At 41.4% G+C, this 20,992-nt stretch overlaps 1 protein-coding gene across 1 annotated transcript in view; it reads right to left on the minus strand.

Annotated features, from left to right (window-relative positions):
- LOC147661127 (evC complex member EVC-like) overlaps positions 1-20,992 on the minus strand; it is a 354,890-nt gene that overhangs the window by 241,132 nt on the left and 92,766 nt on the right. The window contains exon 6 of the mRNA XM_086951302.1: positions 15,515-15,613. Coding sequence (XP_086807428.1) covers positions 15,515-15,613 — 99 coding nt within the window. The remainder of the gene's footprint in view (positions 1-15,514; positions 15,614-20,992) is intronic.

Here is a 20,992-nt window from a genome sequence, read left to right on the forward strand (position 1 = left end):
TTGATAGATCCGAACAAGGCTTGGTTTCTATAAACATAACTTGTTGCGTAAACAGGCTCATAGAGAATCTGTAAAGTTAATTAAACCTGAGCTAACCAATGTAACAAAAAACATTCATTATTTTCTGCTGACCCGTTCAGAATGAATTTGATCCATGACTCAAAGAATAGCAAGGCCGAGCAGTCAAAGGTTTACTCATACAAGAGGCTGTGGGCTTGAATATATCACTCACTACTAAATACTACTCACATATTTGCAAATATATACAGAATGGCAGGCAGAAATACTTTTGAGGACACTTTAGAAAGGCCTCATAAATAACAGGGGGTGCACACCCAAAAAAATCCCTTGGATCTGGTAAACCTCTAAATGCACTCTGGGACCTTTGTTCAGGAAGCGCATTTACATACTGTGCACCATCAAGTCCTAGAAACAAAATAGCCCCCATATGTCCATCACAACTCAGCTGGTGAAGTTAATAGGAGTCAGGTCCTCTGACTTTATCGGGGTACCACCACCATAACTAAAAGCAACATTCTATATGTAAAATACAATAAAATTAATACTGAAATATATACAAATGGTAAAGTCTTTCAATAACAAACAACAATACACACCATAATCTATTACCAATGTGCATTTCAATAAATATTTCAATACTGTGTAGTGTATGATTCTTTCTTTAAACTTTGCATTATTTAAAAAGTAGTCACATGAATCAAAAACCAAGGACTAAGACTACATATTTCTGTTTCATGAGTTCTTAAGATGAAGGGAAACTCTCCTAGGGCCATGGATTCATCTCCCAGGAGACTTAGGGCGACAATAAAAGAAATTATGTGGGGCTCATGTGGGAGATCTGTCGCTCAATGGTGGTGCCTCTGCAATTCCTCAGACACCACTTTTTCCAAATATGCACATTTTTATACATGCATAAGAGAAGTGTGGCTTACTGGTTAGAGCAGGCAGACCCTGAAGCAGAGGTCAGACCCGGGACCAGGGTTCAATTCCCGACGCGGCAGGGTCTTGAGCTCAAATGTCCATGGACTCGATAATTCTCGCTTCGGTGCCTGACCTAATCATGGGTTCACACTCTGCAACTCTGGGCATTAAGCTTGCTTAATCTCCACAACGGCCCCCCCATGGCGGGATGCCTGGCTTTCACCTTGGGGATGCCCTGTAGGGGCTATCTCACAGGGAAAAGCCAGGACGGGTTCCCAAGGCAAGCGTGGAGATACCCCTTCGGGGGTCGAATCTGGTGCTATGTAAGAATATAATAATAATAATAATAATAATAATAATAATAAGACTGCATGATTCAATACTCATAACGGTCTTGTACCTCAGCACTGCCTTTCATATGACTGAGGGTTGTGTTTTTCCAAGCACTACTTTTCTCAGTGTCACCGGCTTCAAGCAGAGAATGCATAGCTTTTTAGGTGAGTGGTGCCTGATAGCTTTACAGCCCCACCGTCCCATCTGCTTACGGCTGCTCAACACTGCTTGCGTGCCAGCATGGGAGCCAGCTCTATTTTCCTCCCACCCTCAGTTTGAAAAGCCAGGGACTGTGGTGGGGTGTGCTGCTCACTCCCCAAAACATGGGCATTGGAAGACACAAAGTCATGCTTCCATTCCCATGATGAACAGAGTGCAGCTGTGCTCTAGTGATACCCCTGGGGTGCTAGCACACCCCAGACAAAAGTAAAGATTTTATGGGAGTCAGTTTTCCTCTGGGGCACTGATCATCCCCACAACAAGAGTGATAAATTAGCAGGTGTAGCACCACATGCTAGACACCCTCTGGGGCTCTGGCGTTCCCTAGTGGAATTTGAAGTTCTTCCTTACCAGGTGCATTACAACATGTTCTTTTCCTGATGGCTCTGAGCACCCACTAGACTGGCCCACTATAAAGAGGATATAAAAAAAAAAGATGTTATCTGGGTCTTTTTTAACTAAGATAGCGGTGTTTTGCTCCAGTTGCACCAGGGGGAAACACAAATAAAATTATACCACAGACTCTACATTCGGTCGTTGGTAAATTACCGCAAAACGGGAACAAATTCCATTCTGTATAGCTTAAAAGATTACTCAAATCGAAGCAGTATTTCCAAATGCTACCCCTCATGAGAGACACAGAATTTTAACAATCTGTTTACCAATGGGGATTGCACCACATCTGGAGGACTGCAACACTTGGGGTACAGTCTTTGCTGCAATTTAGACTAAAACACACAGTGTTCCGTCAATGACAGTAATACCAGATGTCCTGAAACAGGTTCAAAATGAATACGGGGCAGAGCCTGCATTAAATCTAGGTATGAAATTACTGAAAGGTCTCAACAATAATATTAGCCAATAATAAAGGTGATGCTGCATCCGTGGCGATCCGCCAAAAGTTAAGGGAATTTGATGTAACTGAGCAACCACAAGAACTGGCCAGAATTATTGAAAAATCCTATGAAGAATTAGGTAAAGACAGTCTGGGAGGGAAACCAGTAAAACCCCAACTGTCTGAAAGTCCTGAAAAGGTCTTTTACTAAAAACACTCCTACACCTATTAAAATAGGGATAATTTGAGAAAACCTGAAAGATATCAAGATCCTGATACACGTTCCTCTCGTACCTTTCAGACTTCGTCACAGAAATACGAAAGACAAGGACGGTCAAAAACAAGGAAGAAAGCGTGAAGTCCAAAGACGATCAACACGTTCAGAAAAACAAGAAACCTCAATTCACCAAACCGAAGGTAGCAGGTCTAAAAATCAGACATTATCCTGAGGACACAACTCAGACAATGATGGACAGCGCAGCAGAAGTCACCATAGCTCGCATGAACTTACAGGATCATCTGGAGACAGTAGGCTTGAATGAATACATTCAAGTTGAAACTGCAGATACCAGGGTTAGTTGTCCACATAAGTTATATGAAATAACACTCTGGATGGAAGGGGACATAGCAAGTAAGTGAGAGCACTCTTTTGGGAGCGACTCTCTAAGGGTTATGACATTCCTCTAGCTGAGCAAGACTGGCCACCACAATTTGTCAGGGAGGTCCCACATTGTCAGGGAGTGCCCACATGGCGAAGACAGCCTTCTCCAACCACATTCCAATTCATTTAAAATAGACCTATGCCAGGAAATGGGCAGTTGCCCAAGCTCCTACATTATATAAAAATCATGTAGGATGGGATGAGGATTCTCCTCACCATAAAATCCAGTTGAAAGATCAACCAACTGCACAAAGGCAGTACCCAGTTAAGCAAGAAGCTAAAAAAACAGGTCAGGGAGTTATTAGATCAACTTGAATACCAAGGGGTGATTGAAACATGCACCTCCTCAATGAACAATCCTTTGTTTCTTGTCTCCAAACCAGACAATACGTATAGTCTAGTATTGGATTACAGACATCTAAACTCTTGTTGCAAAACGTTTGCAGCACAAAATGCACACAGGGCAGCATTAATGAATAACATTGAGCGTAAAAAATATAAAACCACATATATTTCTAACGTTTTTTCTGTCAAAACATTGTACCAGAAAGTAGGTATTTGACTGCTTTCTCAATTATGCGGACACCGCGTCACTTCTGTCATCTCCCACAGGGATAGAATAGTCCTGGGTTCTTCAAAGCAAGGGTAACAGAGTTACTACAAACTTATGATGACGAAGCATTATAATACGTGGATGACATCTATCTGACAGACGAGGACTTGGATAGGCACTTGAATAGGGTGAATACAATTATATTGGGATTCGCCTCTGAAGGCTACAAATTCAATTTAAAAAAATCTAGAATTTCCCATATAAACGTTCTCTTTCTAGGATATGAACTTTCAAGTGAAGGCAAAAACCTGGCAGCAAACTTTCTAGAGAAATGTGAGCTGCTCCAACCTCCAAAAACGCTGCAAAACTTACAGTTGATTCTAGGTTTCCTAAATTTCGGAAGAACATACATTCTAAATTATGCAGAACGTGTTAAACCTCTCTACGAACTAATCAAACCTGATTTCAAAACAGTTAATTGGACACAAAAACACAGAAACTTTGCGTTCATTGCAAACAGACATGTTAGCAACAAAACATTTGCAAACACGCGTACACGTACATAAGTACGTAAGTGATCCGAATAATTCCAGGACAATGCGGATTCACGTACTTAACTTTTAACGAAGGTGAAAAAGTACCAATAGCTTACAAATCACATTTGTACACACAAGCAGAAATGAAATTCACTCCAACAGAAAACATTCTGACAGTGGTTCAAACTGCAGTAGCAAAAGAGAGCCCTCACACAGGGTAAACGCATTATGGTCATTACACTTGTACCTGCCTTAAAGGCAGTGACAAAAGCGAGCATTCCAAATGCTAAAACTTCACATCCAAGATGGATATAATGGGTTCATTCTCTTGCTGCAACAGTCATTGAATACGTTTTTGACCCTTATTTGAAAACACAAGCCTTTCTACAATACGAACAAGAATGTCATCTGCCTACTGAAATTCTGCCTCTTGACCAGTATGAATGTATAATTTATACTGATTGATCAGCTCAACCCGCTACGGGGTAAACATGCCAATAGTGCGGCGTGCACGATCGTTAAAGCTCATTGTAGCAATGGCAAATTCCGACCAATGGTCACTAAAACTTGAGAATACGGACAGCAAATTCCCTACACTTATAATGTGCTATTCGTATTACTGTGTTCAATAAAAACTTGCAAAACTGGATTCAAAACGGTTACAAAGATGCGAAAGGTGGCACAATCAAGCATAAAATGCTTTGGGAAAAGTAGTTCAGTTTCAACAAGGACTACAAAACACTCAGGTGATACATACGTTGAGTCATCAACGTGATGGCGTTCATGTTGAAGGGAATTCATTGCCTGATGAAGCCGCAAAGGCAGCTGTGCAAACTGCTTCCGTAGCTGCAATCACTCGTTCAAAAACGAAAATAGACGGCAAAATAATGGTAGCTGTCAATGCTACAAAGCAAAGACAGTGGTAAAACATTACCGAAAGGTTGTCCACTCAAATACTCGTATATAACTGATGCGTACAATGTTCCGTTTGCTCGAAGCCCTGGAGTGGGGGATAGAGTAATTCCAAACATGGAACATAGATTAGGACTAATTTTAGCAGCACATGAAGGGCTTGCATCTGCACATGCAGGTGTTTCTGCAACAGTATCATTATTATAACAAAGATACTGGTGGCCGCACATGAGGAAACAAACCAGAAACTATGTTTTGGATTGTGAAATCTGCCAAAAGATGAAAGTCTCTACAGTGAAATGTCCTACGCAGACGCCCCTGTTAATTTCAGATAAACCATTAGCTTGCATTTACCTGGATCACTGCGGTCCCTTACAGAGGGATAGTAACTATAAATATATCATGGTCGCATGGGATTCGTGCTCAAGATTCATTTGGATGTGGCCTCAGCGCTCGGCTGACGCTCGAACTGCTATAAAAGATTTGCAAGTCTTTATCGGCACATACGCAGTTGGCACGCTACATTCTGACCAAGGTCCTGCATTTAGCTCTTGAGCTTACAAGGAGGCCATGGCCAAATTGGGCATTGCATAGCAGTATTCTAGTCCATTCCATCCTGAGGGAAATTCGGTTGTGGAGAGAAAAAACTGGAATATAAAGCAATCTATAACAGCTTGGGTATTAGGCTCGGGTGACGGGCGGGTCAAACATCTACGTAGTCTTAACAATCTGCCAAGAAGTTCTCTAGGGGGTATCACTCCATATGAAGTCCTTTTTGGGACCAGAATGTTAGTATTGGACCTTGATTATCAGACTTCAGTGGTAGACCAAAAGCTCTTTGATATAAAAGACTGTTTGGCTGTTTTACAGGACTTAAATGAAATAAGAGCTAAACAAAGTAACGTGTTCCTGAATCCAAACACAACTGAAGAGAAACCAACTGTCCCAGCAAGGCCTGTCTGGATTTCTAAGCTTGGGGATCTAGTCAGAGAGAAAATCACGGACGAGAAGGAATTTGGGCCTTCTTACAGACAACCAGTACCTGTCCTAGCAATCCACGGATCAAGAACAGTATTACTGCTGCTCCTTGCTGGTAAAAAGGAGAACAGGTTTGTGTCCATCGACCTGATCAAACCACATCATGTGGCCGATCATAAGGAGTAGGCCAAGTGGACTCCGCCAATGTAGCAGACGCCCTAACCTAGCTACTATCCAAGAGGTTCAAACTGAGAGACTTATCATCTTTGAAGAATCTGCAGTGCGAAATGAAGGTCTATGCAACAAAGCTATGGAACTTGTACATCTTGAGACCCAAATAACAGTTTGTTAAGAAACACCTGTCTACAGCGAAGTAGCATCAGACTACACAAATGTATCAAGTGGTCCCAGCGATTTCAACGAATCCTGATGCAATCCCTACAATTAACAGAAATGCCTCTGGCTATTTCATCAACTTTGATACGTTTTCTGAGGATCCCAGCGAGCCTGAAACAACGCCAGTAAAAAGAACTTTCAAAGAACGACCAACAGACCTTTTTCATCACTTGGAAAAGACTTATCTGGTTTCACCATGGATTGAACTTTGGATTGTGTTGGGAGTACTTTTTCTTCTACTTTGGTTGACTCTGGTAATAACTTTGGGAATGCTGATAAATGGAAGATATGTCAAAATGGACACAGCAAGTAAGAACATCAACTTACTCCTCAAGCCACACAAATCATCCCATCGTGAACAAAGAGACTTATCATCAGTGAACATCACAGCCGTTCCTATACCAGGGGGTATAGCTTGGGACAGAACTGATTATGTCATTTTTGGCCCTGCGGAGCTGTTGAAGATTCCACACCAGTTCAAGATTTCCTTGAATGACTGTTTCATCTAGTACCTTTCCTGATGATTGGGACTTCGAGACTGTTAACAATATGATGTCAGACTTAGAAATGTCTGCTGTATTTACATATCATGAATGCTTAGAAGGTTCATCAGACTATGAACAAATGTATTGTTATAACCACTATGGTCATCATTTCTTGCACAAATCTGCAAACCCTAAAAATGTATTGATGTATAACCAATGTGAACATTGTCCTATGCCACCAAAGGGTAGCTTAAAAACCTTTTTGGGGAAATGTTCATACTTTTCAGGTTTTAATGTATCCAATCAAGAATCATTTTACTTTAAAAATGTTAACAAAAGAGGATTGAGAAGTATGTTGACAAATACCATGCAAATTTATTCTGCAGCCTTTTATGCTTAGCTGTCTTCACTAGGTTTCAACTTTTGGGAGGACAACGTTGAGACAAAAACTGTCTGGGGCACAAAATATTGGCAAGTGCAGGGGATAGAAGCTTTATTTAGAGCCTGCATCATCCCAGAGTAAAGTATGTTTTTGAATGACACTGTCCAACAGACAATCTTGTCTTGGGTTAGCCAAGCTAAAAGGCCTAAACAATCCGTCGATACCTACACCTACACCCGTTAGTGATAACACTTCAGAGGGGGAGGTCGACGTACATATTATTTTGCATCACAACAGAACAGATCCAGATTGGAAAAAATGGTTAATCTGGCCCACAGACACACACAACTATCAAGATAGATTCCTGAACAAAACACAGGGGTTCACTTTCACAAGGCCAGATCCAAGATATGTTCAGAGACAGCATCCAGGAATAGTAACAACATACATTGTAGGGAAACTATGCCTTGATTGGCTACATCGATCTACAGTAAAGGATGTAAACCAACACTTGTCTTTACTTAAAGATGGAGCTAATCTTAGGGAATTCTTGCTAGGACCAGGAAAACCGCATCATAAACTTTTTATATATGCCGGTGTCTATGCTGCTTAAATTAAGCATGGAAGATTACGCAAGCAGAGACTACAGAAAGAATACGAGAAATTGATCATATTAATTTAGAGAAAACTCTCTCTGGTGGAGAATGGGTTAACGACTGTCGTCCAGGATATATTCTTTGGACAGCATAATATCCTCTGCCATAGACATCAAGGAACAGGACTTGGTCATGTTGCAACATGGTCAGTCGCAATTACGTTCTATCATGCTATTAGGCTGGACGTTACAAAGCCTACATTCAGGCTCTGTGCCTTGGCGTTTAATCAATACTACGTCACTGTTTTCAGAATTCAATCTCACTGATAAACAGATCAAACTGGCACAGAGGGGAGCAGACTATACAGTGCTGAGCATTGAAAAACTGGAAAGATTGCCATTTACTGTCGCTGAAAAGCCAGCCACAGAATGGATTATACATGGAACAATAACTCTGCCTATTACAATTTTCCATTTTCAATATTGCCTAAAACACATATCAGCAGGCACATATGAAAGGTTGGGTAAAGAATACACCAAGACATCCTAGGAATTACCGTACAACACAGATGTTGGAGTGGCGGAAGAGAGTGGTTTCTTAGTGGTAAAAATTGTGAGAACGCACAAAGCGGTTCTCTCCTTTGTCAGGGTATTAATTTACAGGGGCCTGCGATGATTCCTCTAACAACATATCCTGCCAGCTGCAAGGTTCTCCAGCTGGGGTGATTGATCCACTTTTTGGACAACTTTTAAATGAAAGTTACATTATGTTAAACGATCACAGCTGCTGTGGCATGTTGCCAGGTTTACCCCATCTAGTGACTATCAGCCAGGGTCACTTGCTGTATGCAAGTATTGTTTCCAAAAACCAAGACAGACCGGGAGTCGCCATTATGGCCTTCACTGAACATCTCTTCTATACGAATTGATACTTTAAGCAGAATGAAAGCTATTCTTTTACAGAAAACCCTGCCACTGACTCGGCCAAAGAAACCTATGATCTGCAAGTTGCAAGGACTTCTGTAGAGATATATGCCCTCTTAACTACAAATTGCCCTATAAATTTCTCAGAAATGTTAAGTCGTATCTTAAACATGTCTGATATGAGTGGTATTGTACATGTATTTAAGACAGTATTTTCTGGACTCTTAGCGCCTTTTGAAGCAGTCCTAGGAATATTTCCAAACTTCGTGCACTCACTGTTTGGCAAGTTGCCACTCATTTTGGACTCACCGCAGGGATATTATTTCTGCTCCTACTGCTGCGATATGGCAAGTCAATCCACAAGCGACACCCAATTCACCATCGAGACAACTCTACTGGCGATGAAGTGTCATGAGCGCTTCATCCAAATTTTGGGACTACCTCGTCTAAGAGAATTAAATACCACATGGTTTCTACCACTCAGACCAATTTGGCAAGATTGCATCTTAACTGTTCTTCACTGCCTGCTATGCGGAGAAGAATGTGTGCTAGACACATGTCTGACACTCCCATCAGTCATGCCAACGGATGTTGACACTTTGCTTGAACAGGTAACAGCCCATGCACTGTGTTGTCCCCAGCGGCTACCAATTCTGATGATGGCATTCATTGAGATCTCACAGACGCAAAATGCTGACGATGAGGTATGAGAGGAAACAGCCACACAGGTATCATCCACTGCAAATATTGCTAATGCGACCAATGCTGATGGCGATGCTTCACATCTATGTGCGGTTGATCTTCTTACATGGTAATCCAACTCTCACCTACAATGGTAGACAAATTCTTTACAGACTTAGAAGATTTGATGTTTTCTCCTAACAATAACACTGACTTTTGATTTGGCACACAGTGTTCTGAGAGACTCTGAATTCGACCTTCATTTTTTCAAAACAAAGTTCTAACTTTGGAACTCTTTTTTTCTATGATTATTAATTTTTCCAAATTTATATTTTTCCTTTTTTTGGCACAAAGTAATCTGCTTAAAGTAGAACTATTCATGGAGAACTAGAATTCTTTGAAAAACTTCCAGAGACAATATTTGACCTTGTCCTCATACCAACAGTTATATGTAATAAAACATGAAATGGTTTCAGCTTTTTTCTTCTGTATTTATGAGCCATTTCATGAATGTATTTTCATGATTCATTCAGATAGCATTTTTCAAATGTCACTTATTTGCTTTGAATGAAACATTACTTTGAATGCATACAGCACCAATGCTCGTTTGTGTACAACCAGTACCAATGCATTTTATGTGTTTTGGGTGGGTTTTAAACACTTGTTGTATAGATAGCTTTTTAGATACGTTTATACATGTTTAGAACTTTATTTAGCAGAAGTCGTACATAAGAAAGTGGAGTGGGTGTTGTATGTAGTTTTAGATTCCGAATGTATTTTCACGATTCATGACCTTATATAGGTACAATTCACGTTGCCCTTATATAGGCATAGAAATCAAGCCTATAGTTAGGCATAGCCCATGCAAACCAAATACAGGTATGGCTACTTCCATCCGTTCAACAAACGTCACAACGATTTCTTGGCAAACCAACTTAAGCCGTTAGGGACTTTTCCTTGCTTGAATATTGATTTCTCTAAGAACTCAGTTAGTTTTACAATGAACATCTATTCCTTAGGGGTTCATTCATGACGTTCATATGCCCGACTTTACGTCAAACACGACATTCTAAAACACTTTCAAGGTATAAATATACCTTCACTTGCTATGGCAAAGCACAGTGGTTGGGAGCAGTTCGACGACCTACTTGCCCGACGCAGCTCGCTACAGCAAGTGCTGAAGGAAGCCGACTCTCCAGCTGATGCACTGACAAGAAGCTGTCCTACTCTGCCGAGAATCCAGCTCCAGTGTTTCTGACTCCCCTTGCGGGGTGTTGGGAAATCGCATCCCGGGACAGAGATACAGACCTCCTTCATTCTAAGGTATGGAGCTGATAGAACCTAGAAAAACCTTTGGTAGATTCTTAGCAAAAACTAAACCTATGCTAAAGAACATACTTACTTCTTCCCTTGTACTAGACCTAGGTTGTATGTATGTATTTTTATATGACTTAGAAACCATGCAATGCTATTACAGTATTATTTTATAATACTATTCTCGCTGTACGCATTATACTTTGCATTCTGTCTAACGATTGTAGCAGTTCACCTCTCTTGCATGAGAACGAAGACTGTTAAATAAACCTTTTATTGAAAATGCCTGTCTCACTATTTCTCTGCAAACTCTGTAGAAACGAAGCATGCACTATTGACTGAGTGAAATACTTATCTATTGTTTCCACGACTCTGAAGATATTTTCTAGTCCTAGGGAAACAAAGTTGTAATGTTTATGCGGTTGTCAGAAACAAATCCCTTCCTGTGAATTCGAGAAAGTTTCAAGTGACCTCTGAGCTAGCTGGCACTCACAATTAATTTTAGTATATTCGATAGAGACCTACTGACCTAAGTCCTACGTCATATCTATAGGATATATTATTCCAAAGCGCAGAGCCTATTGGGAATATAGGAACTACTCTACAGGGGCACTGCATATTTCAGGGCTCCTAGCTGCTAAAATTCTACAGTCTTCTTGGAGCTGATGTTTCCACTGCTCTCTCGCTGATTGGGTAGAGCTAAGGGCCTCACGTCCTGCACTCTTAGCACCTAACAATCCATTTGTTTCAAGCCTTTGCTGCAGCTCCAGCATCCCTCTGCCTTCTTCCAAGTTTAGGGAGTCTAGGATGTGTCCTTATTTCTGGGCTTCTAGTAATCTCAGCGGCCTGGGATTATCCTTCAGCAACACCAGCAAAACAGAAGTTTCATGTAGACCCTTTCCAGGGTCCCCAGAAAGTGCACCCCCTACTAATCCCAAATAGAATGGGGAGGCCAGTGCCACTGAACCTAGAGACAAGATCAAAACCCTGTGTGCTAGCTGGAATCAGAAGTCCTTCAGTCCTCTTTTCCAAGAAGTCATGGGTTCCTGAGTACTATTCATCGGCAGTAGTCAGAGGTCTTCTGTCTTTGAGCCGGGACTTCTTCACATGAACTTTCCCCAGGTCCCAGAATGTTGTCAAAATATCTCCCTGGTGAAGAAGTTTTAAAGCGGAGGTGGGTGGAAAGTTCCATAAAATGGGCATATCTACTCAGTCCAAAGATGACACATCAAAACTCCACTCTTGTCCCACTCCTCCTGCACAGCATCTAAGGACATTTCAAGAAGATGACTTCAAGTGGTTGGTGTTCACAGCTATGCTATGTTAAGTGTTTTTTGTAAAGTGCAGCAATTATCCGGAGGCATCTCGGCACTGCAGGACAAGGAGAAATACATGCCCATTTGTTATTAACAAAATAGGTTTTGAGAACTTTTCTAAATGTTACTGAATGAGGCAGCAACTTAATGTGCAAATGGAGGGAGTTCAACAGATTTGCGGACCCTACTAGGAAACTTTTCCCGTCCCAAGAGGAAAGCCTAATCGCAGGGACAACAACATTCAAGGCAGTGCTTGAATGTAGCAGCCTTTCTGGCTAGTACCATCAGAGTCTTACTTTGAAGAATGTGGGGCCTGAGTTTTGAAGGCCCTATAAGTGAGGTACAGAGCCTTAAAACTTACTCTATGTTTTACTGTGTGACAGTGTAGCTTCTGTAAAGCATGTTTGACTGAATTCCCAGTAGCTGTCTGGCTGCTGCGTTTTGGATAACCTGAAGCTTGTTGGCATATTGGAAACATAGATTCAGATATTATTCATTGCAATAAAGTTTGGTTAGGATGAGAGCAGTTACTACAGTTATTTGACGAGTAGGGGGATGAATGGCAAGATTGTTTTGATTATCTTAAGGGTTCAAAAGGATACTGATGAAGTTGCATTCACTTGATCACCAAAAGCAAGTCTGTTATCCGTAAGGATACCTAGGTTCTTAACCTTACTGTCTGGAACAGGTAGAGTTTCTAACTCGGGAGGCCAGTAAGATGATGTCTAAAAAGAAGTATCCTTACCGAAGAGAAGTACCTCTGTCTGGCTGGAATTCAGCCTAAGACAGCTATGATCCATCCAATCGTTGATGGCTAACATGCAGGTATTAAATCTCTGACCGGTGTCATTAAGATGGTCAGAGAAGGACACAACTATGAGTTCACTGAGACCTTTAAACCAGACCACACCAGTCTCTGTCAAACTGTTTACGTCCAACTTAAACATCAAAGGGGCCTCCTGAAGAGAATGAGGATAGACGTCTGGCTGCTCCCTAATGTTTCTCTACGAAAGACATGCCTGTGCTTTTCAGTCATTGTGAATGTACTTAAGCTATGCTGATTTCTCTCTCAGGAACAGGCTTAATCCCATCCAAATTGGCCTGTTGTTTGGGGAAGGCTTTGATCAAACAGCTAGTCTGAGAGCAATTAACTTGGTCTAACAGGATGAGACTCACTCAGAGCATAGATCCAGAAAAGATATGCCAGTAGCCAATTGTTACAGGGAAAGATGTGGTGCAGCGGACAGAGCGGCTGACTCTGAAGCACGTGGCTCCTGGTTCGATCCTTGGTGTCGGGGACAGCTCAACTCAGCACCATGTGACTCCGGACAATAACTCACTTAATCTCCCCGATGGCCCCCATCACCCTGAAACCATAAGAGGTGATATGTTCATGCTTTACAAATATGGATAATTATTATTATTAATATAAATGGTAAGAAACCCTGAAGACCACTACCACCCTAACATACACTCATATACAAAGAGACTGCAGAGAGAGTAATTGGTAGACACCACAATCTTTATCTCTTCCCAAGACAAGCCCCTAGTGCATGGTAATCCTTGGTGGGAGGGCCAGCGTAGACCTTAGAATGGGGGGGGGGGCTCCAGGTTCCCAGCTGGAGAATTGCAAACTTCTTTCTCTCCTCCCCAAGCCACCAGAGATAGAACTCTGTGCAAGATCTGACAAATTACTAAGCCTTGCTACCACACTTATTAATAAAAAAAAGTAAAGATACCATAACGTCTGTTAAAAAGTGACTGTTAATGTAAATACTAGAGTGCAATATGTATAGTGTCTTACAAGTTTTATGACAGAACGCTTTCGACTCCAAATGGACTCCATAGAGCTGTATTGTAGGTGTCAAAGCGAAACGCAATTAAAGCTTGTTTTAGAATGTTGAGTTAGCCGATACAGGCAGATGAATAGACATGTAATACTAAGCTTCGTGTGTGGCATGGTCATCGCGGATACCCAGGCTAGGGAGAACGCTAAAATATGGAGTAATTTCTCATGGAGACTATCACTTGAAATTTACCCCTTCGATGCTTATGACGGAACGGTTCCGTCATCAGCGTCGGTTGGGCTGTGCTGATGACGGAACCGTTCCGTCACGACCACGCCCGTTTTTTGAACCTTCAGCACAGCGTGAAAATTCGCGCCGCGCTGAAGGTGTTAAACAAATCTGCACTTCTCGTCAGATCATTGTGCCAAATAAGCATCATTAAGTTTTAAATATCTGTGCCTTTTGAAGGACAGACAAAGTGTTCACTTGGTCCTACAACAGTTGGTGACATTTTCTGTCATCACAGGTCGTTTTGTGCTATCAACATGTACAGAAATGGAGGATGGTCCACATACTACTAGTGTTTTGTATCCTAGCATGTTCTGGCCACAGTGCAGTCTTTCAGCATTGTATTACACGTTTCTAAAGGAACAGTGACATCCTAGCAATGTTTTCCCAATTGAAAAGTAAGGATAAGGTATAAGCGTTCCCAGTGGAGGAGAACTCTATTTTGGAAGGCTTCGCTTACAAAAGTATATGAAAAATAGGAAGCTTAGCAATTCTGCATTTTAATACCTGTCTCAATGCAAATTGATTTGAGATACTAAGGCTGCTGCCTGAAAGCTGTATTGGAAGCCCAAGTTGGGACCACACTAATTTTGTTTTCTACTTTTCAGTCAAGCGCTCTTGGAGTAGAGTGGTGTGGCTCACTGGTTAGAGGCGCAGACCCGGGAGCAGAGGATGGCCCGGGACCAGGGTTCAATTCCCGACGCGGCAGGGTCGTGGACCAGGGTCAGAGGACTCGATAATTCTCACCTCGGTGCCTACTCTAACCAGGGATCACACTCTGCAACTCTGGGCATTAGCTTGCCTCATTTCCACAACGGCCCCCCACATACGCCGGGGATGCCTGGTTTCACCTTGGAGAAACCCAGTAGGCACCATCTCACAGGGAAAGCCAGGACGGGTTCCCCAGCGGTCTATTGCGCAGAGATACTCCTTTGGGAGTGGATTCTATCGCGTTAGAAACCCGCAATTAAATTTAATGTAATTAAATTAAATGAATTCTCTAGTAGGCTATAGGCGGTTGGTTGTGTGCTAGCCTGAACTCAAAAATAAATGATAGGAAATCCCAGCTGCATTATATAATATTTTTGTGAAAATTCATTAAAATATGTTTTAGTTAATACATTGATTATTATCCTCTCAGTGTACTTACACAACTAATTGTATTTTGTTTGGGAGCTCTAGAGCATACAATCAAACAAAACGATTGTAATGTGAAACTAATTATTTCATTGATTTTTCAAAGAAAGAAAAGTGTTTTAAACGTTCCAAATACTGGATGTAAAAGATGAAACGATAATGAAAACAATTCTTTTTATGCCATTGAAATACTGTGTTGCAACCAACATTAATTTATTTCATTAAACACATGGGACTTACCGCGTCTAGTGTGGAAAGGATATTGAGGAACAATTCTCTATCAATCTTCTTTTTCATCAATAAATCAGTGAAGTACAATCGTATAACTTGAACAAACATCTGTGGGCAAGGAACAGATACAGCATGAGGGGTAGCAATGTCAATACCACTATCCCATACAAGACTTGCAGCTATAAACGCAGGTTGCTGTACTACAAGGTTAGTAAAAAACATATGCTTCCTTGCCATTAACACGTATAATAAGTTGAAGAAATGGAAACTAGCAATTAAAAGAATTCCCTTGAGTAATTGATCTTTAGGAAAAGTCATTGCAGTCAGAACTTATAAGAAATCAAGAACCAAAGACCAGAAAATTTAAATTAAAAATGCACTCCATGAAAGCTTCTTTCGAATTGTGGGTCAGGATTTAAACATGGTAACAGAATAACATGCTTATGCAGGATGTATAACACCATTTATTCGAGATAAGAAGTATAGCAGTTAACACATGTATGATTAATATGATATAGAAGAAACATTCATTGATGTTTTTAATACGTGGAAATGGTGTCCGCCATTAAAAGTGCAGTAGAACATGAAAACAATACATGATCAGCTGCATTCCACTGGGAACCAGAGTATTTCTTTGGGAGTGCAGTAAAATAGCTGGGACGTGAGAAGAGAGGGGGTCTGATGTTCAATATAATTATGTCATGTCAGTGAAAATAAATGGAGCAATTGTACAAATAAATACACATTTATTACTGCAGTGGAAATGTGAAATTCCATGTCTTTACCACATCAAAGCTTAACAGATCAGAGAAAGACTGCTTTAAGGCCTCACGGGTTCAACTCAAATGGAACAACTGCGGCAGTGTTCACAAAACCTACTTATTGTGAACGTATCTTGCTTCACTGGTTGAATATCTTATGCTGTGGCAAGATTAACAACCTTAGGTACTACAGCATAGGAAATTCCACCAGGGTATACAAAATACGCTCCCATCCCCTTGAGGAGTGTAATAGGCAGTTTATTACCATTGTTGAGGAAGGGGAGGAACATCATAACATAGTTAAGGATTTTGCACCCACATGCATCACAGTCAATTGCATTAGCAAACGGTGCAAATCGCAATTTTCGGCCGTTTGCGAATGCAATTGACTAATTTGGAATGCATCATGCATTTCGCAATTTTAGGAATCGCAACCATGTTGCGATTTCTAAAATTGCGATTGCATTTAAGAAATCGCAATTTCAGATTTCCTAAATGCAATAAATGATCATTTTTTAATTGCGAATTCGCAATTTGGAAGTGGTAAAATAGCATGAAGGTGAACTTCATGCTATTTTACCGAAAACGTTCAAATATGCACAAATTGCATTTTTGAAAATTTTAATTTACACACACACATGCCCTTGGGGCATGTGTGTGCGTAAATTGCATTTGAAGTTACATTTCAGGGGTGCAGGGAGGGGTTCTTTGGACCCCCCCCCCTTCCCCCTGCACCCTTGAAATTGCATTCACATTTTGCTAATCGCAATTTGAAATTCGCAAAATGTGAATGCCTTCCCATTCATTCCTATGGGCCTTTTGGCCCATAGGAATGAATAGGAAGGGTTTTCCTTAATTGCGATTCGCAAATTGTGAATCGCAATTAAGGAAAAATACTGAATCGCAAATAAAAATACGAATTTTTAATGCATAGGTATTTGCAATTTCTAAATTGCAATTCCTTATTTTTCGCAATTTAGGAATCGCAAATACCAACAATGATGCATGTGGCTGCACGTCTCTTGAGTTATGGCCCCTTCCCAGACTCAACAAATAGTAATATATAACATATTCCACTCTACACATCTCCATACATACTATTTAGAATTGAGGACTGGCAAGAGAAATGCAAACCAGGCACATTTTGCATTTTTTGAAGTCTCATACATCTGTACCCTCCAGGAATTATTGGTTTTGGGTGCACATCATTATTGGTCAGGAGTGACGAGAGTTGAGTACATTTTCATTATTTCTTCAGCGTAAAGTTGCAAGACTAAAGATATAGTACTGAATGACACTTAAAATCTTAATTGTGATCCTAGGATCCAACCAAAGTTATTATTAAAAAGATTCTTTTGGATAGTGCATGTTTCCCTTTTTCTGAACAAGTTTGACCCTTTATACGAATTGGCCACCCTAATTGCAGATCTTGTGCTCCGTTGGACACTTTTGCTGGAGATCCTAAATTGGGCTCACTACCATGTGGCCTTCAGGGGGTAGAACCCAAATGATTTTGTCAGGTGGTGGAAATATTTAAACATTTTGGGGGTGCCATATCTGCACCCAGAAATATTGCCGACTTGGCCTCTTACCGGCTGCCACACACAGGTTTGCTGGCTTGCCCTATTTACACCTTAATATGCTACCTAAATGATGAGTCATTGACCTATATTCAAAATGATCAGAAGGTCATAAAATATTCTTTATTCTACGCCCTAGCAAGCTCTAACCCTAAACCAGGAGATTAGAAGATTTGCCAATTCCCTAACTTTGACTACGCACACTGAGATAATTGATTCCACTGTGCTGTAATTTAACTTGCCCAATTGGGACTTCAAACCATGTTTGCAGTCACGTGAACGGGCTCATGAAGGCGCGTTTGACCTGTAGGATAGCTTGCATATGAAAATTGTATTTAAAAGTGCTTGAAACCTGCTTTTAAACAATTGTTTTTAACTGCACCGACTTCACAATATTGTACCTTTTTTTAAAACTGTTTATGCTTTTCCCTGTAACCTTTAATTGCGGGTTTACTTACTTCGCTAGGCCACTGCTCTTCGGTCCATCGCGGTTCCACCCCATTTGCCTGGAGGGATTGGATCTCTCTCAACTGCTGGGGAACAGGGTCACCTGCTGCTGGCTTCTTGTCTCGGGCAGCAACTTAGTTTCCCTTGGGCAGCGTTTTCTTCTCCTCGAGGCTGCCTGGGCCAGGGCTCTCTTGTGGGGTTCTGTGGGCTAGATTCAGGCCCATCCCACCCTCGTCGCCAGTTGTAGCATCGTGCTACAATAAATACAGACACTTGGTTTCATCTAAACTGGAGCTTTATTCAATACATCTAGCTCGTGCCCTGTCCCTACTCTAACTGCCCTTTCCTGTGCCCGCTCCTCCTCTTCCTCTGGCCCCCTAGCTCCGACCACTCCCAACTACTGGTGTGCTGACTTCACAACAGGAGATTAGGGTGATTTCCGGGCTGGAAGGGAGATTGGCGCGCTAGCTGCCGAACCCCACCACATAAAACTGGATGACAGCTCAGAAGGCAGCGGACGTGCATGAGCAAGGTTAAGGCTCGTGAAGGCTTGTTTGTACTGTAGGATAGCTTGAGCATGGAAATGTAATGTAAACGCGCTTGAAACCTGCTTTTAAAAAATCGTTTTGAACTGCACAGACCTCACAATATTGTACCTTTTTTAAAACTGTTTATGCTGTTGCCTGTAATCTTTAATTGCAAGTCTTCTTACTTCGCCACTGCTCCCCGGTCCATCGCGGGTCTATCCCGTTTGCGTGGAGGAAGATTAGGGTGATTTTCGGGCTGGAAGGGAGGCTGACGGTCTGGCTTCCTAACCCCACTACATAAAACCGGATGACAGCTCAGACGTGCAGCGGGCGCGCCAACGGAGCGCCGAAGGCAAATCTGTCTGCACCTATCCGCGCACCGGCCATGCACAGCCATGCTGCTGGTTTTGAGGGAAATATAAAGGGGACAGACGCCTTTGCTATTCAAGTGAACACATTTGGAGATTAGGTGAGCAGGAAAGCAATACGGGTGAGCGAAGTGGAGGAGGAAATTGCTAAAGATGGGGATAAGCTGACATGTGGCCTAATTAATGCCAGATCCCTGGTGAAGCACCACCTGGAGATCCAATTAACTTTGGAAACACTTGATTTGGATACACTGTTCTTAACAGAAACCTGGTTGCACCTGGACTCAGATTTTGATTTAGGGTTGGCATGTCCATTGGGATACAAAGCTTTTCATAAGCGTAGGAATGGTGGAAGAGGAGGTGGGGTTGGGGTAATTTTTAAAGATAAATGGAACATTACCTCAATGGATATTGATGAGGTGGAAGGTACATAATTACTGGGGTTCTCACTGAAGGATTATGAAGGACACTTATTGACCGTAAACGTCCAGGTCCAGTCAGTCTTCAGCAGTCAGCACTACTTGATGTTGTTAGTAATATGGCACTCATCCACGCAAGACTAATAATTCTAGGGGACTTAAATCTCTGGCACAACGGAAGTTTAGACACAGCTTTATAAAACCTTTTCCAATCCTGTGAGACTCTGAACCTGCAACCGTGGGTAACAGACCCTACACATAGGGGAGGACAGGCATTGGACTTAATCTTCTTTGCGGAAAATGTTACAGTACTAGAGGATATTTAACTGTAGACTGGTCTGATCATTACTTGATAAAATTCCTGGCATTTTTACCTAGACGCAATACCTCTACTACTATTAAAGTAAACAACTGTTAAAGAAAGGACTTCTGGAAAAGGCAAAATTATTTCCAATATGCCCTGCGTCAGGTCCTTTAGACCTAAATAAACAGGTGGATGAAAATGACATGCAGTTTTGTGAACAAATAAGCAATATGTTAGACCAGGCTGCCCTTATAAAAAATTATAATAAACCATGTCGGCAGTCATCTCCGTGGTATAATGAAAGGTTGAAGAATTTTAAAAAGGGTTGCAGGCAGGCAGAACGGAAGTGGAGGAAAGATTATGCAGAGGAGGACAAAGTCTCCCTAAACAAAGTAAGAAGTAATTATAAAAAAAGAAATCACTATGACTAAAGCTGAATACTATGCAGATATCATTTTGAAGGCGTCAAATAGTATTAAAAGCATCTTTAAAATTGTGAAAGATCTCACTAACCCAGACTGCACAAGAAATAGGATCATTGCCACACTGTGTCTGTGTGACAAGCTAGCAATCTTCTTTGTGGAGAAAATCCACAAAATACACAAAATTATTGATGGCCTTAGATCGGGCGAGGCAGATAATGGTGGAGGACCCTAATAGTACTTATAAGGGCTCACCACCAGCGCTTCAGAAGGAGGTATGGTTAGATAGGGAACCATCTGTAAATTTGGATCATGATATCCCTTCAGAAGAAGATTTTAATAGGTTAGATTTAAGTCTTTCCTCAGGCTCTCCAATGGATCCACTCCCAATAGAATATGGAAAGAACTAAAAGCGGAAATGTTCCTGCTGCTTTGACAGATTTGTGGACAATCATTAACCAGCGTGTTAGTACCGGCATTTTGGAAGCAAGCGTGACTCCTTTTGAAGAAAGCTACCCTCGATCCCTTGGGCTCTAATAACTATAAACCAATCTTACTTTTACCCTACCCTGTGAAGGTCACGGAGTGTATAGTCAGCAAAATACTTTCGCAGCTCTTGGAAAGTAATAATAAACTAGAGGAGGTACAATTTGGCTTCC

The sequence above is a fragment of the Lissotriton vulgaris genome, unplaced genomic scaffold, assembly GCF_964263255.1.
Source record: "Lissotriton vulgaris unplaced genomic scaffold, aLisVul1.2 SCAFFOLD_1323, whole genome shotgun sequence".
Lineage (NCBI taxonomy): Eukaryota > Metazoa > Chordata > Amphibia > Caudata > Salamandridae > Lissotriton > Lissotriton vulgaris.